The sequence below is a fragment of the Petaurus breviceps genome, unplaced genomic scaffold (assembly GCF_028583685.1).
Source record: "Petaurus breviceps papuanus isolate PSGF00001 unplaced genomic scaffold, PetGlider_PUasm1.0 37, whole genome shotgun sequence".
NCBI lineage: Eukaryota > Metazoa > Chordata > Mammalia > Diprotodontia > Petauridae > Petaurus > Petaurus breviceps.
This window is the reverse complement of record NW_027186296.1, coordinates 24,909,385-24,926,163: the sequence shown is the minus strand read 5'-3', so window position 1 is coordinate 24,926,163 and position 16,779 is coordinate 24,909,385. Positions and strand designations below refer to the sequence as shown.

General features: G+C 39.7%; 2 protein-coding genes across 4 annotated transcripts in view; one reads left to right on the top strand and one right to left on the bottom strand.

The window, feature by feature from the left end:
* Nucleotides 1-855: 855 nt before the first annotated feature.
* On the bottom strand, nucleotides 856-14,457 carry PIERCE2 (piercer of microtubule wall 2). 2 transcript variants are annotated; one of them, XM_069098100.1, is made up of 3 exons: nucleotides 14,177-14,454; nucleotides 13,144-13,191; nucleotides 856-1,723 (listed from the first exon to the last, which is right to left on the bottom strand). In XM_069098100.1, the coding sequence occupies exons 1-3, from the start codon at nucleotides 14,177-14,179 to the stop codon at nucleotides 1,367-1,369; spliced, it is 408 nt and encodes a 135-aa protein (XP_068954201.1). In that variant the 5' UTR covers nucleotides 14,180-14,454; the 3' UTR covers nucleotides 856-1,366. The 2 variants fall into 2 exon arrangements, with proteins under 2 accessions (XP_068954201.1, XP_068954202.1); XM_069098101.1 differs by lacking the exon at nucleotides 13,144-13,191 and having other exon boundaries at nucleotides 14,177-14,457.
* A 105-nt stretch (nucleotides 14,458-14,562) lies between these two features.
* CCPG1 (cell cycle progression 1) overlaps nucleotides 14,563-16,779 on the top strand; it is a 64,207-nt gene continuing 61,990 nt past the window's right edge. Inside the window, exons 1-2 of one of the 2 annotated variants that reach the window (XM_069098096.1) lie at nucleotides 14,563-14,751; nucleotides 16,350-16,399. The gene's annotated coding sequence lies outside the window, so the exon portion shown is untranslated. The remainder of the gene's footprint in view (nucleotides 14,752-16,349; nucleotides 16,400-16,779) is intronic. The other variant, XM_069098095.1, reaches the window with a different exon arrangement.

The window sequence follows — 16,779 nt, the reverse complement described above, 5'->3', positions numbered from 1 at the left end:
TAAGTTGAATATAAACTTGCTTCTTCTATATTAACAATATAGAAGAAATCATCTTTATAGGCAAATAACCCTGTGTTTCAGTCAGTCTTTAAAGTGAAGATCTTCTTTTGGGCATTTTAATTGCTTTTCTCTGGACCTTTTAGAGCCCTAGGTTCAAATCCTGCCTCCAATACTTTCTACATTGCCTTGGATAACCTTCTTAGTTCCCTTATTTGCTAAATGATAGCATTTCCTCCACCTACCTCACAGAGTTATGAGGATAAAATGGAAATATTTTTAAAACATTACATAGGATAGCAGCTTTAGTATACCTCCTACCAACTATCTACCTGAGAAATGAGACTTAACAATTTATAGTTAACTATGGGAAAGCTTTAAGATTGGAAGTCAGCATCAATCTGAGGTGTTTTGGGTATGTGGTACAGTGACTGTGGACGATGACAGGTTATGCCACATTCTTTGTGAATACTTTTTGGTTTCGTCAATTATATAGAAATAGTTTGTCAAATTCAACCATTTTACACTCATTTTTCTTTCTGCAACTATTCTATTCTTGACTTATGGGTTTGCCATGAAAATGCTGTAACTTTTAAAACTTTGCATGAAAGGAGTTCATCTGCTTTGAGCACTTCCTTTCCTACCCTGAATTTCCTCCTATAGTTATTCAAAAGCCTATTATCCTAACTATAATAACATTTTTTTTTCATCTACACATTAAAGAGAGGGATGGTTTACCAGTTACTGCTTACTGAGGATTCTCTAGAATTATTTCATGTTAATGTGAAATTAATTCTTTAGGTATTAAACACACAATAACATAAGTACTTTTAGAAACATAGGTACTGACACACTGAATACCTTATAGTTTTTGTTTAATTTGCTATTTAAAGCCTTTTTAAAACATAAAGATTAGAAAAATCTGAAAATGAACGGGAGCAAATTCTTCTACTTCATTATTTTCCTTGAGCAACTTATAACAAGGGTGTTTTGCATACAAATGAAATAATAAAAACGGAAAATTCTGAGGTTCTTTTGAAGAACATAAATCCAAAATATAAAGAAATAGCTTAGATAAAGATATATCCAATTTAATTTCTTTTATTATATTTATTTACTTCACCTATTCTGAATAGATTATCTTTAAGAGGTTAATGCTATTTATTTTCCACAGGGGTGGGGTGAGAAACGTTAAAATCAAAGATCTGTCATTCAGGTAAGAAGACAATTACCTTAACCACCTGGTTTATTCATTTAAAGTATCTTCAACCTGGTCCAAATATTTTTGTTACATGAATGACTTTTAGCCCTAATTTTAAATGCACATTTTTCCAAAATGAAAATTTCTCTATAAATACACACAGTATTTTCATAGAGTGTGTTGAAAATTTGGAAAGTCAATGACTCTGCCTCTGTCAAGAACAGTGTTCAGATAATGATTCTGAAACATTCCAGTCAGTCTAAGGTGATTTGTAAATGTGTTACTCCTTGGAAAAAAGTTGCAGGGAAGAAATGGTGCTATAGGTGTTATTTCACCATAACCCTCTGAAGTTGTTTTATACATGATCATCTGAGGTTTTGACAATGTAGTAGATGTATGGAGGGTAGGTGGATCCAACATACAGGAAAATACAGGATTGCCAGGATTTGTACAGGGAGGAAGGTCTATAGGCTTTGGTTGTTTCTTTGGAGGCAGTTTCTTCTTAGTTGAAGTAACTTTCTTTTCCTAAAAGATAAATAAATCATATTATTCCCAGAAAGTTTGATAATTAGGACTATTCTACTTGACAAAGTCAACTCAGTAGGTATTAAGTGCCCACCATGTGTAAGGCATTTTGAGAAGTTCTGGGGATACAAAAATGCAATAGTTTTTGCCCCCCAAAAGCTTACATCGTACTTAAGTAATGTACCATGAACACATAAACATAAGACAGGATAGGGAAGGAAGGGGGAGACAAGTACTCTTGGAATATTTAAGGGGATAAAGCAAGAGGGAAGATGAGAGACAGCTATAAAATGCAAGGATCAACTAAGCTAAACCTTAAAGGAAGACAAAGATTATGAAAGGTGAAGATGAGGAAAGTGTGCATTTTTAGATTTGGAGCACAGTTTGTATAGATGAACATAGGTGGAAAATGTTAAATTCAGAAAACAGCTAGTAAACTTGTTTAGCTAGAATACATGGGATATACATGAATGGGGAGTACTATGAAACAGAGATAGAAAGGTAGCTTGAAGTCAAATTGTAGAGGGCCTGTTTTTTTTTTGTTTGTTTGTTTGTTTTTCTCTAGAAGCATTAGGGAGGCACTAAATTTAGAGCAATTCAGTAAGCAACCTATTCAGACTTGTGCATTAGGAAATTTGACACCTATATGGGGGGAGGGGGGTTTAACCAAGATGGGAGAGACTGAGGGCAGGAGGGGCGATTATGAGAGTGGTAGTCCAGGTGAGAGCTGATAAAATTCAGAACTAGGGTGACAGGGACATGAGTGTAGAGAAGGGATGGATTCTAGAGATACTGTGGAGGTAAAGTTGACAAGATTTAAACACAACTGACTAAATGCAATTTTTAAATTTAAGTCAATTAACAAAAATCTATCTTCTTTCTCTTCTGCTTCCCATTGGAAAAATAAAAAAATTAAACCTTGTGACAAATATGCATAATCAAGGAAAATGACTTCCTGTACTGTGTGTGTGTGTCTTTATCACCCTACATTCTGAGTCGATCTCCTTTGTTAGGAGGTTGGAAGAATATTTCATCACTGGTCCTCTAGACTTAAGAGTTGGTCACTGCTTCATAAGAATTCTCTTGATAAGGCTTTCGAAGTTATTTCCTTTTACAGTATTGTTATTGTACAAGTTATTTTCCTTTCTGTTCACTTTATTCTGCATCAGCTCATATAAAACTATTCATGTTTCATTTAAATTGCTCCTTTTATCATTTCTTAGAGCATAATAGTATAATGTCACATTTATATAATCATAATTTGCTCAGTCATCTTCCAACTGATAACACCCCCTTAGTTTTTCAGTTTTTTGCTACTACAAAAATAACTTTTATAAATATTTTCATAATATGTATGGGTCCATTTTCTGTTTCTTTGATCTCTTGGGGCTTATAGATCTAGTAGTGGGTTTCTCTGGGTCAAAGGGTATACATGCAGAGTTTGATGACTTTTGGGGCACAGTTCCAAATTGTTTTCTAGGGTGGCTGCACCAATCACAGTGCATTAAGGCGCTTGTTTTTTCACAGCTACTCCAATATTTGTCATTTTCCTTTTTTTGGTCAACTTTGCCAGTGTGATGGATTTAAGGTCCTTCCTAACCTCAGCATTATTTTAATTTTTGTTGTTGTTTAGTTGTTTCAGTTCTGTTCAACTCTTTGAGACCCCATTTGGAGGTTTTGGGTTTTTTTTTTTTTGGCAAAAATACAGGAGTTGTTTGTCATTTTCTTCTCCAGCTCATTTTACAGAAGAAACTGAGGCAAACAGGGTTTAGTGACTTGCCCAGGATCACACAGCTAGTAAGTGTTTGAGGCCAGATTTGAACTCAGGAGGATGGTGAGTCTTCCTGACTCCAGGCCTAGCACTCTATCCATTGTGCCACCTAGCTGCACATTACTTTGATTTGCATTTCTCTAATTATTAGTGGTTTGGAGCATTTTTCATATGGCTATTTGTAATGGCATGCACAGAAGCTTTCCAGAAGAATGCTACTGTGAACAGCTTTCACAGTTCTGATTACACAGTATAGTGATCACTCTATTCCATAACAAATCAAAGCAAAACTTTCACAGAGAATCAAGGTACAGCATTCACAATATTACAACTTATCACAGAAAATCACAATATAATATTCACAACATAGTCTCAAAGTAAAATAGTCACTCTTAAGTTGACTCAATCAGTCAATTATCAGTAGTCTCAAAGTTACATAGTCTAAGTCTTCCACTCTTGAGGCAAAGTCTTGATTAACTCAGTCACTTATCAGTAGTCAAAGTCTTCCACTCATGGGGCAACTGTTAACTCAATCAGTCACTTGTTCATCAATCAATTACTAAGTATCATACATAAACCCTTACACCCCTTAGGTCACTAGTAAACTACAATTTCATCTTTACTCAGTACCCAGGGAGAGGTCTTTTCATCTTGACTTGGGGCAGGTTCTCAGATTCCCTGGATCCCCTTCCATGGTGCCAGATTCTACCTGGATTCACCAGACTGTCACCTGGGTTCACTGGCAGACAGCTCCCAGTTCCTTATCCAGCTCTCTGGGTAGGTCCTGCTTCACACTGAAGTTCACAGGGTCTGGTCCATGTCAGATCCTTCACAATTTCTGCTCCAGGGAATTCAAGGCTCAACCAAGCCACAAACAGACAAAGTCTCAGCATCCTGGTCATGCTTCCTTAGTCACCTGGGCTCCTGGCTCTGGGCTCCCATCCAGAAGCAGCTCCACAACCACAAGCTCCCAGGAAATTCTCTTTCATTTCTCCATTCTTCTGTAGCTGCTCTGACACCAGATATTGGTCTCAAGAAAATTCTGACTGTGCCTCTCTGGGGCTTTTCTTATATACACAGCATTAGCTACTTCCGGTTTCAGCCAACCTCTTCCTGTTACATCAGTAACAGGAGACAGGAGTTCATACCTTCTGTTTCCCCAACAGAGGCTTGATCAATTACTAAGTGTTAAATATCTGCTGCCTTTGCCAACACAAAGGGATCTTCAAATTCAAATTACATTAGCATTACACTATTAATGGTTTTAATTTCTTACTTTGAAAACTACCTGTTCATATTCTTTAGACTGTCATCTGGGAACAACTGACTGAATCCATAGTGAGAAAAGTCAATAATAACTTTGAGGCTATAAATTTGTGTGAGTGGAAGGTTGTGAGTACCTTCTTTGAACATATGGAATTTTGAAGGAAGGGTGGGTTCAGTTGGGACAATGAATTTCAGCATTGTGAATTTCAGATGCTGATGGGACATGGATACATGTATGTAGCAGGCAACTAACAATACAGCTGGAGTTCAGAAGTTCAATTAGGGCTGGATATATAGATCTGTAAGAAAACCTGTGTAGAAGATAGTAACTGAACCTATAGATACAGATGAGATCAGCAAGGGTAAAAGAATAGAAAAGGGTGGTCTAAGATAGATTGGGTGGTAGACACTTATACTTGTGGTACAGAAGAAAAATAATAATTCAGCAAAGGAGAATTGAAAAGGACCAGGCCTGGGGCAGCTAGGTGGCACAGTGAATAGAGCACTGGCCCTGGAGTCAGGAGGACCTGAATTCAAATCTGGCCTCAGACACTTAACACTTACTAGCTGTGTGACCTTGGGCAAGTCACTTAACCCCAATTGCCCTAACCAAAAAAAAAAGGCAAAAAACAAAACAAAACAAAAGGGCAAAAAGTACCAGGCCAGACAGAAGAGCTAGAAGAGAGCAGAGCCATGGAAGTGGCAGGAGGAAAGAATATCTAAGGGTGGTAAAGTAGTGATGAACAAGTTTATAAATTATAGAATGTAAAGGAGAGTGAGAAAGTTAATTAGACAATGGTGACGTCTGAGGGAGCAGTTTCATTGTGGTGGGTATAATGTTAGATTACACGGGAGAGAAATGAAGTAGATGGTGAGAAGTAGAGGCAGGGAGCTTATGTGAATTTTTCTAGGAGTTTGGAGTGCTGAGTTCAAATCTGACCTTAGATACTTAGTAGCTATGTAACCCTGGGCAAGTTATTTAACCTTATTTGCCTCAGTTTCCTTATTTGTAAAATGAGCTGGAGAAGGAAATGACAAACCACTCCATTATCTTTGCAAAAAAAAAAACAAACCAAACCAAACCCAAATGAGGTCATGAAGAGTTAGACACAACTGAAATGACCAAACAACAACAAATTAGCAGTAAAAAGAAGATGAAAGCTTGAGGAAATTGTAGCAGGGTCTAACAGAGAGTTTTTTTAAGCATCAGAAGACTCGGCATAATTGTAGGCAGAGGGGGAAAGAGCTGGAAGATGAGAAAAAAGAGTAATGGAGTGAGAGGCTTCAGAGAAAGGTAGGATTAACAGTAAAACAGAGTTAGCCTTAGCAAGGAAAAGGACTACCTCATACTCTGAGACGGGTGCAAAGAAGGATAGGATAGGACAAAGGATAAAGAAATTTTTGAAGTGTTGAATAGGGAAGTTGAGAGTTCAGCATAGATGACTTCACTTTTTTTTCACTAAAGTGGGTAGTCAGGTTATCTGGTAGGGAGATGTAGGGGAACAGTATCAGGAGCTTGAGGAGAAATAAAATGAATTTGTTGGGAATACAGAGGTAAAAGTGAAATGTTTACTTTTGAGAGGGGTGATGCTGAGGAATTTACAATACAGCAGAGGGAGACCACATAAAAGATTATACAAATTACACATAGTGATTTTTTAGGGAATGCAGTAATACAGGAAGATAAAGAAAGACTTCATGTAGAAAGTGGAGCTCAAGCTAAGCCATGAAGGAAACAAGTTTCAAAGAGGTAGTAGAGGAGGGAATTCATTTCAGGCATGGGGATGCATTTCAGTGCAAAGGCAGGGAGAGGCTATCTGAATGCTGTGTATGAGGAACAGTGACAAGGTCACCTTGGGTGGATTGTATTATCTATGAGAGTTATGTGTAATAAAGCTAGGAAGACTACCAAACAGAGTTTATGCTTGATTCTAGGAGGTACATAAGAGGTAGAGTTTTAAGTAAGTGAGTTACATGGTCACACTTAGGCTCAAAGAAAATCACTTTGGTTGGTGTGTGGAGCATGGATTGGGGTAAAGAGAGAGATCTGAGGGAGATCAATTAAAGGCTATAGTAGTAGTCCAGGCAAGAAGTGATAACGACCTGGCTAAGGTTGTAGCCATGTGAGTGGAGAAAAGGGAACATAAGTGAGGCTGTAAAGGTGGAAATGGCAATAAATTGAATATATGAATGAGTGAGTGAGGATTCAAGGCTAGATGGTACAGTGAATAGAGCACTGGGCCTGGAGTCAGGAAGATCTGAGTTCAAATCTGGTCTCAGGCACTAGCTGTGTGATCCTGTGCAAGTCACTTAACTTCTATTTGCCTGAGTTCCTCATCTGTAAAATGGGGACAAACTGGAGGAGGAAATGGCAAACCACTCTAGTATCTTTGACAGAAAAAACATGAACTTTGTACATGGGTCATGTAGCATCAGACATGACTGAATGGCTGAACAAGTGAACCTTGTTTACTAGAAAAATGGTGGTGCCCTTGATAAAAATAGAGACGTTCAGAAGAGGGGTATATTTGGGGGAAAACAGAATGAATTCTGTTTTAGACAGGCTAAGTTTGAGATGTTTATGGGACATCCATTATAAAATATCCAACAGGCAGCTGGTGATACGGAATTGGAGCTCAAGAAAGAGACTAGGGAAGTATGTATAAACCTGGGAGTCACCTGTTACACAGAGATGATAATTGAGCCCATCTGAGTTGATGAAGTCACAAAGTGAGAAGGTATAGAGAGAAGGCTGTATCCACGACAAAGTCTTGGTGTACATTAAAGATATCAAATACGTAAACTGTAGGCACTCCAAGTGGGGCCTGAACCAGATTAAAATGTAATTGGGAAACAATTTAACAAAATAAAAAAAAAATACAATAAAACATAGATGTTAATTTGTGGTTTTCGAAGCCTATATGCAGCCCACGTTATGTATGGTTTAGTGACCCCTGTTTCTATTTGATTTTGACACCACTGGTGTACACTTATGGTTAGGGAGCACCATATGGATGATGATCCAGCAAAAGAGACTAAGGAGTGTTCAGATTGGTGGAAAGAGAACCAAGAGATCAGTGTAATGAAAACCCAGAGAGAAGAGAGTATCTAAGGAGGAGATGTTGAATAATGTTGAATGCAGAAGAGAAGCAAAGAGGGATGAAGACTGAAAAAAAGTCATTAAGCTTGGTACTTAAGGCTGGTAACTTTAAAGAGAGAAATTTTATTTGAGTGGTGAAAGGGCTGAATAAGTTTGAGTGACAAGAAAAATGGAGGCAGTGATTTTCAAAGAATTTGGTTGTAAAAAAGAGGAGAGATAAAAGAAGATAGCTTCAGGGTATAGGGTATAGTGGGTGGGTGGGTGAGTTAGAGAGAGAGAGAGAGAGAGAGAGAGAGAGAGAGAGAGAGAGAGAGAGAGAGAGAGAGAGAGAGAGAGAGAGAGAGAGAGAGAGAATTAAAGAAGGGACTTGCCCATTGGTCAAAAGGGACAAGACAATAACAACAAAAGATATTCTTTCTGGGGAAAAGAATGATTTTTAGATTAGAAAGAATGTAGCTAATGGGGAGGTAAAACCCTTCACCAGTAAAGAGATAATAAAAGATCATCTAGTTGCCTTTTAGAAATTCAATTCACAAGGCCTAGATGGACTGGATTCATTCCACAATTCTGAAAGAACTGATGAATGTGAACTGAGCCATTGCCAGTGGTCTTTACAAAATAATGGAGAACAGGATTAGGGAATGGCAAATGTCCTAACTTTTTTTAGTAGGAGAGAGAGTGGAATCTGAAAACAACAGACTAATGAGTTTGCCTTGGATTCCCAGCAAAATTTTTTGACATTTTACAGAGTGAACATCTAAACAAGAAAATATATATATCACAAAGAGCCAGTGCAGCTTCATCAAGAATAGATCAACCTGTATTAATCTTTTTTTTTGGACAGTTTCTAAACCAGTAATCAGGGAAATGCTAACTATATATAATTTCAGCAAAAATTGTTGACAGTCTCTTGTCCTGTGCTTACTGACAAGATGTAGAGAAGCATCCACCCTAAAAATTCCTGTTCTCCTATCTATCACTTTTTCCCCAGACCGTCTACCATTGATTTGGGCTTGCCTTCTTTCCTCATGGGTAATAATTTCATCAAGGCACTGCCCACCATCCTTGTATCTTTCACCTTTTGTTGTTCAGTCATTCAACCCCTGAAGCAATCCTACTATCTGCCAGGAGTTCTTTCTCCCTTTCTCTACATTTCATCCTTGGTATTATCCCCTATTCTCCTTCTCTAATTAAGTGGTGATCCTTCTCACCAAGGCCAACCTTTCTGTATGTATCCTTAATCCCAACCAATTACCTCCACAGTGGATAGAGCACTGGGCCTGGAGTCAAGGAAGACCTGAGTTCAAATCTGGTCTCAGACATTAGCTGCAGATATTTGGAAAACTGCTGTCCATTACTACTATGGATTTCATAGAAGACCTCTTCCAAAATTTTATCTATTTCTTGCTTCTAAGTGTTGTGTGGTATAAACCTAGGACAACAGTATGACTTTTGCTTCTTCCTTTACCGATCTTTACCAAAATGCTATCATGTTTCCTCACTCAGGTTCCTGGATTTCCTCAAATGAATATATTTTCTAAATTTACGTTGTTACCTTCCCCTTTGCTCCATTCCAAGTTCCAGGTTAAATTAGGTTAATTCTCTCTTCCTGAGTTAGGACATTTAGTTCATTTTGTTTGTTAACCACACTTCATTCATTTGTATAGAGACATCCGAAGACTGAGAGTTCATTTTTTGAGTTCTAATAAATTACTGGGTTTCTCTACTTCTGTTGCTTTTCTTATGCTGTAAAGATTCTCTGGATGAAAAAGTGAAATGTACTATGTACAAAGTAACAGCAATATTGTAGGATGATCAGCTATTCTCCACAATATGATCCAAAAAAACTCTGAAGGACTTATGATGAAAAATGCCATCCATCTTCAGACAAAGAACTGAGGTATCTAAATGCAGATTGGAGCATACCTTTTTTTACTTTATTTATCTTGAATTTTTTGTTGGTTTGTTTTCTTTCACAACACGACTATTATGGAAATGTTTTGCATGACTACATAGGTATAACATATATCGAATTGTTTATCTTCTCAACGGAGGGGTTATGGTGGGGAGGGAGGAAGGGAGAGAATTTGGAGCTCAGAATTTTAAAAATTGTTTTTACAGGGGCAGCTAGGTGGCGCAGTGAATAATAGAGCAGTGGCTTTGGAGTCAGGAGGACCTGTGTTCAAACTTGGACCTCAGACACTTAACAAAAAACTAGCTGTGTGACCTTGGGCAAGTCACTTAACCCCAATTGCCCTACCTTCCTCCCTCCAAAAAGCAAAAAAAAAAATATTTTTACATATAACTGGGGAAAAATAAAACATTAAATAAATAAAACAAAAACAGACGAATTCTTTAAATTAAAAAAGATTCTCTGTGTTATCTACTTTGGTAGAGACCATTTTTTTCCTTTTCCTTCTTTTTCCATTTATATTTCTTTGATTAGATCTGCAAGATTCTAGGCAAATTCATTTTTTACCAGCCCTCATTAGGTATATTCCATGCTTAAGTATCATTTCTATCTTTTAAGTTTTTAAAAAGCATATATTGAGTATATCCTTTGCACTGTGCCAAGCACTTTTAAAATATTTAATTTGATCCTACAATCCTGTGAGGTATGTGCTATTATTATTCCAGTTTTACAGTTGAGAAGCCTGAGGCAGAGATTAAGTGACTTCCCCAAGGTCATACAGCTAGGAAGTATGTGAGATTAGATTTGAATTCTGGTTTTCCTGACTTCCGGTCCAGTGCTCTATCTACTGGCACCACTTAGCTGCTTGTAGGCAAGGGTCTACCTATTCCAATCTCAAACATGTTTTTCTTTTTTAATTCTTTCCCTCCTACTTCTCCCTCCCCTCACTGAAAAACAAATCCCTTACAAATATATGTATCAAGCAAAACAAATTCGCACATTAGCTATGTCCAAAAATATGTATTTGTGTATAAAATATGTATTTGTGTATTTGTATATATGCATTTGTACATATACACACATGCCTCATTCTGTACTCTAAGTCCACTGCCTCTCTATCTAGTCTTGTTAGCATATTTTATCATGAGTCCTCTGGAACTGTGGCAAGTGTAGTTGGTCACTGTATTGATCAGAGTTCCTAAGTTCAGACAGCATCTTCTTAAACAGCTGTTCCTTTCCATTTCTGCTTTTCTCTTTAGCTCTTGCCTTTTTTTTTAGCTGTGATGAAAATACCATCGGTGTCCGTAAGGGTTTTAGTTTCTTATTTAAGACATTATCATCCCTAGCAATACTTTTTGTGCTCCTTCTCCCCATATCATTTGTTTCCATGTGAATCCACAGAATAGCAATGAAGGGTGACAAGTTTTGGGAGTCTGGGTTATTTCTTGATAACATGCTTCAGGGACATAGCAATTCTTTCTATTAATGTTAGATAGACAAATAATTGCTTCAGTACTTCTTACCACATTAACAGAATCACAGTTTCAGAGGCTGAAGAAACCTCAATGGCCATATAAGTAAAACTCATACACAAAAGAATTCTCCACTATAACACAATTGGTTGTCCAACCACTGTTTGAAGACCCTTCAAGGAGAGTGAACACTACTCATTTAAACACTACTAGTTTCTTTTTCCTCTGCCCCTTATAGGATTCCAAATCCCTATGATTATTCTTTAGGTTTTAAGTAGCAGCTTCCTCTTCAGAAAGTCAAGGTTCTCCCTCAGCAAAACAACAAACAAATAAAAAAAAACACTCAATTAGACAACAAAATAAAAAAGGCCTGAGATCCATTGTTTAACTACAGGTATTCAATTCTCCTTCTTCTCTTTCTCTCATTACATTCTACCAGCTGACAGTGCTCTGACATAGGTTATATTCCTTTCTGCCTCTTAAGATCTCTTTACCTCGGTGTCTTATGACCTTCTATTTTTCTATATTCTCCCTGATAACTTGGAGAGTAGAATAACATTCTTTAGGCCCTCTTACCTTCTTTTCTAGAAGGAAGACTGGCCTGCATTTTGAATTTAGATACCAGTTACTTGCCAATGACAGAAAGCCAAACATGGTAAAACTCTATGCTGCTCATCATAAAATTCTTCTGGCCCTTCATACTTGTGTGAAATGAGATACTTGGTCCTCAGTAATTCTTCATGGTAATTCCTGTGACCAACTATAGTGGTAGATTGCCAGTAGATCCTATCTTTTTGACTCTCATGGACTTCCATAGAGAGGTTTTTTTTACATCCTGAAAGAAGGAACAGTTATCACAAAAGAGGGTGGGAAGGGGTGAGATATCTTCTTTGAGGATTCTAGGTTTGAGTACTAGAAGAAGGAAAGAATATGAGGTAAAGCAATTTAAGTTTAAGGATGTCTGGGAACAAAAGACCATTGGTCCCAGAGGACTTTCCCCAAGATATAAAAGCTATCTAGATCAAATGATACAATAATTAATTATGCATAGCTTTTATGAATCCTAAAGTGCATCCCAACAAAAATCTCTTAAATCCTGTTTGAAACAGTGAAAAATCTGCAAACAAGGATGTGCAGCTAGGTCTTAGGGTTGGGGGAAGCAGATGTGATGGAAGAAAGGGCAATTCAGCTATAGCAATTATTTAGTTAATAGAACCAATTCATATTATACTCTAATAAATACCAAAGATTTATATAGTTGAAATAAACAGCAAGTTAGGCTCTTAGTAGATCCTTAGTGCAACCCAACAAGCACGGAGGATATAGTCCCACATTGACTCTGAGGGAAGTAGGGAAACTATGACCCAAAATAGCAAGAGGCATAGCCCACCTCACAAATGCTTCACAATATTATGTTTAGTATATTATGCATAGTATATAAACATATAAGCTTTTGTGCTTATATGTTTAACTTCTTCAAAGCACTTTCATATCTACTACTTTGCCTCCCTGAAAACCAGAAGTAGTATAATTATCCTCATTTAACAGCAGGAGGAACTGATTCCCGTAACAGCTACATTATTTCCCTAAAGTTACAGTGGCTGGTTAATAATAGCCGCCAGGACTGGAGAGTCCAGTCTCCCAAGTCTGAGACTTGTGCTTTTTCCCTAGACCATCCTGAGTTAGTTCCCTTTATAATTCCTGGATAAATGCCACCCCTAAGCTTCCCTGACCGGTAGCATATGTGCCTATAAAAATGTAAGCTCTCTGAGTGCTGCAAGGACTGTGTTGTACACGGAACTCAATAAATACTATTGAACTGAAACGGTTTATCTTTGTATCTTCAGGGTCTAGCCCACAGGAGGTGCTTAGTAAAAGTGTTTGATCAATTATACTTACTCTGTCTGCTTTAGACTTGTGAGAATCCAGTTCATTCAAAACAGGAAGCTTCAATAAAATTTAGACCAAAGAATTATTTAGCAGTTTTTATTATTGTTTTTTACAGTTAACTGAGTATGTAAGTGCTGAACATATTTGACCCTTAACATTTAGGCTTTGGTTTTTTTTGCGTTTTTGGAGAGGGAATGCAGGGCAACTGGGGTTAGGTGACTTGCCCAAGGTCACACTCTAGTAAGTGTTAAGTGTCTGAGGCCATATTTGAATTCAGGTCCTCTTGACTCCAGGACTGGAGCCACCTAGCCGCCACTAGGCTTTGGTTTTTAAAGTTACAATTTAATTACCGGTAATTTCTACTTTATCCTGACATTTTTATGTGGTGTCAGAAAAGAACAGTGGTATAACAGAATGTTAGAGCTGGAAGGGGAGGGGTCTTCTGACAATGGAGCCAGTGCTCTTTTCAGTGTTCCTGGATATGTCAGTAGCTGCTGTCCCTTACAAGAGAATAATATTTTAAATCACATTATAAGTTATTAGAACTTTGGGAAGTACCTTGAAAGTGAAAATGTTTTTAAATTTACAAAACCAATTTAAGGTACAGTTACATCTTTTGCTAAAAGTTCATTCCCGCCCCCCACTGCTTGTTTACTTTGCTTTGGCTCTAAATGGGGGGCCATCCAAGCTCCCAGTTAACTTTCTACTCCACAGCCCCCTTAAAGCGACACAATCTCTTTGTGGCCTCGTTGTTTTCATGCTGCTCTTCTTGCTGGGGGGGTTAAAGGCTGGCGCTCTGCCCATCAACACAATGTGATCTTTTTGGGTAAATTTACCACCCACTATCCTTTATAACCAAGGTAGCCTGAGATTTTGATTATCCCTCTCCCTGTCCTCTCCCCCTCCCCGTTCCTAAAAGTCATCCATCCTCAGAAAGACCCCCCCCACATATACCCACACCCACGCTCCCACCCTCCATCACCTCTCCCTCCCACCAGCCCAGCTCAGTCCCTCCTCAATCGTTTCTAGAGGAAAGTCTCACCATTTCCTTCAATCTCTTCAGCAAACGCGGTTTCCGCTACACTAAATAAAGCCAGCTGTGGGCAGGCGGGGAGGCGGCCAAGAGTGCCCCACCCGCTACCACCCTCAAAGCCCCGTCACTCCCCAGATTAGAGCGGAACAGCTTAGGCTAGGTAGGCCCTCGAGATCAATCAGAATAAAGTAGATACAATCAGCTCCGGGGAAGTCCCCGAACCCGTTTCCATAACAACGAGCTCGTACGCCCCTTTTAGTGCTAAGGCCCGGATGTTGTGATGGCACAGCTGACACCCCAGGCGAGCCGCTGCTTCCTGATGTCGCCCAACGGCGGGGCCGCATTGCTCTATGGGAATCGTAGTTCTCCGACTCCACCTTCCCTCAAAGACGGGGGAGAAAGGGGACTACACGTCCCAGCATGCCCTTCGGCGCCACCGCCGGTCTTCTTAGTGGCCTCAGCAGCAGTAGCCAGTGAAGCAGGTTGTTGTTTTTATGAGAGGCGTCACTGGGGACCTGTGCCTGGACTCGCCGTCAGCACGACTGCCAGCGCTGGCTTCGGGAGGTGGCTCTGGCTACTTTCAGGTACGAGTCGCGTCACGTCTGAGTTCTCCCAGAGTCTCCCGGTACTGCTTCTGCCTGAGCCGGGCACCCTCCCCAGCGTCCGGGATCGGCTCGGGATCGGGCTGCAGCCCGGGCTCACGTAGGGGCTCCGGGGCATCTCCAGGATGTGCGCATCCATGTGTGCCAAACTCTTCGGGTGTTTATTGAATCCTCTGGGGCGTGTGGCTTGAGGTTATGAAAAGAGGAAAAGGGTTTCAGCCCGTTTCCTTCCCTAGGCTGGGACGAAGCCTGTGGGATCCATATGGAGCGGGATCTAACGCTCCACCAAGACGGCGGGTCCTGCAGATCGAATTTGCTTTGTGAAGCTTGTTTTTTTTCTATACTCTGCACCGTCTAATAACGACCGAATTCAGTCTGGAATGGGAGCTGCGGCTTCCATCCTGACCCGAGGGCTCACAGTCGGAACCGAGGGGAAAGGAGGGAGTGGGAGGGTCGCTCTTTTCCGTGGTTTCGAGTCCACCCAGCCACCATTTATTTATTGAGCCTCTTGCTGTGCCGGGCGCTGCAGGATGTCCAGGTCCCAGAGGTAGGGAGCCTTCCACGGGCTGCATTCCCAACCTCCTTGGCTGTTCACCTCTTTGCCCTTGTAGCAGCCCGCTCATCACCCCGGGTTGGGTTTCTCCCTTGAAACTATCAAACTCACAAGCATTTATTAAGCCCCTACTATGTGTTCTTCACTGCACTAGGCTCTGGGGATACATATTGAAAAGTGGGGGCTGTCGGTTGCTTTCGAAGAGTTTATTTTTTCTTGGGAGAATACCTAGACTTTGATAAGTAATAACAGTATTTGCAGCATAAATACACGGTGAGTGGGGGAGGGGAAGTAACGACTTAGAGAAGCTACAAAAGGCCTATTGAAGGTGGCAGCCCTTGAGCTCTCCCTCTGGGAGAGGGAGCAAGGGGTGTCGAGTCAGAGGTGAGTAGGGAGAGAATATTCTAGGCTCGACAGGTTAGCCTGTGCAAAACCACAGAAGCCGGAAATGTGATATAAAGCAAACTTGCAAGAAAGGTTGGGCCAGAAGTGAGCATAAAAGTGTTATCACCTCGAAAGATTGGTTGGATCCAGATTGGGAAGGGTATTTCACAGTCTGGCTCCAGTCTTTATTTCCAGGCCGTCAAGTCAACAAGCATTTATTAAGTGCCATGGGCTATGTACGGGGGATGAAAAGAAAGGTGAAAATAGATCCTGCTTTTAAGAATCTCAGGAGCAGAGGACTTTGTATCCTAGAGGTCATGGGGAGTCACTGATACTTATTAAAATGGGAAATGATATGATCAGTCCTACACTACAGGAATATAAATTTGGCTGCCTGTGTGATGGATAGATGGATTGAAGAAGAGAGAAACTTGAGGCGACACCACCAATTAGGAAGCTATTGAAATATAGTTCTGGGAGAGGGAATTAAGATGGTGTGGTATGTGAGTTGACAGAGAGGGAAAGTTGTGAGGGATATTGGGAAATGAAATAACAAGGTTTGACAATTGGTTGGATATTGGGATGTAAGAATGATGGGTTTTGGATGATACTCAAATAGTGAACCTGGGTCATTGTTACATAGGTGGGGCCCTCAACAGAAATAAGGAAGTTGGAGGAGATGAGAAGAAAACAGTAAGTTATATTTTGAACATGCCTAGTTTGATAAGTCTGAGGCATCCAAGTGTGCTACCATGCCTGGCAACACCATTAAATGTAGTGGTCTAGAGAGCATTGTTAACTTGGAGAAGTAAACCAGATTGTAAGGGGTTGCAGTCAGTAGAAAGTGAAAAATGGAGGCACTCAGTGTAGACAGCTTTTTCCTCGGTGTTTGGCTGTGAAGGAAGAAAGATAGAGGATGATGCTTACTACCTATGTGACCTTGGAAAAGTCAGTTTAACCTTCTTAGGCCTCCAGATCATAACTCTATGTCAATAGACTTTCCTGAATCTGCTAGCCAGAATTTTTGGGACTCTCCCTCCTGACTTCAAGCCTTTCCCAATCACTCTTTAATT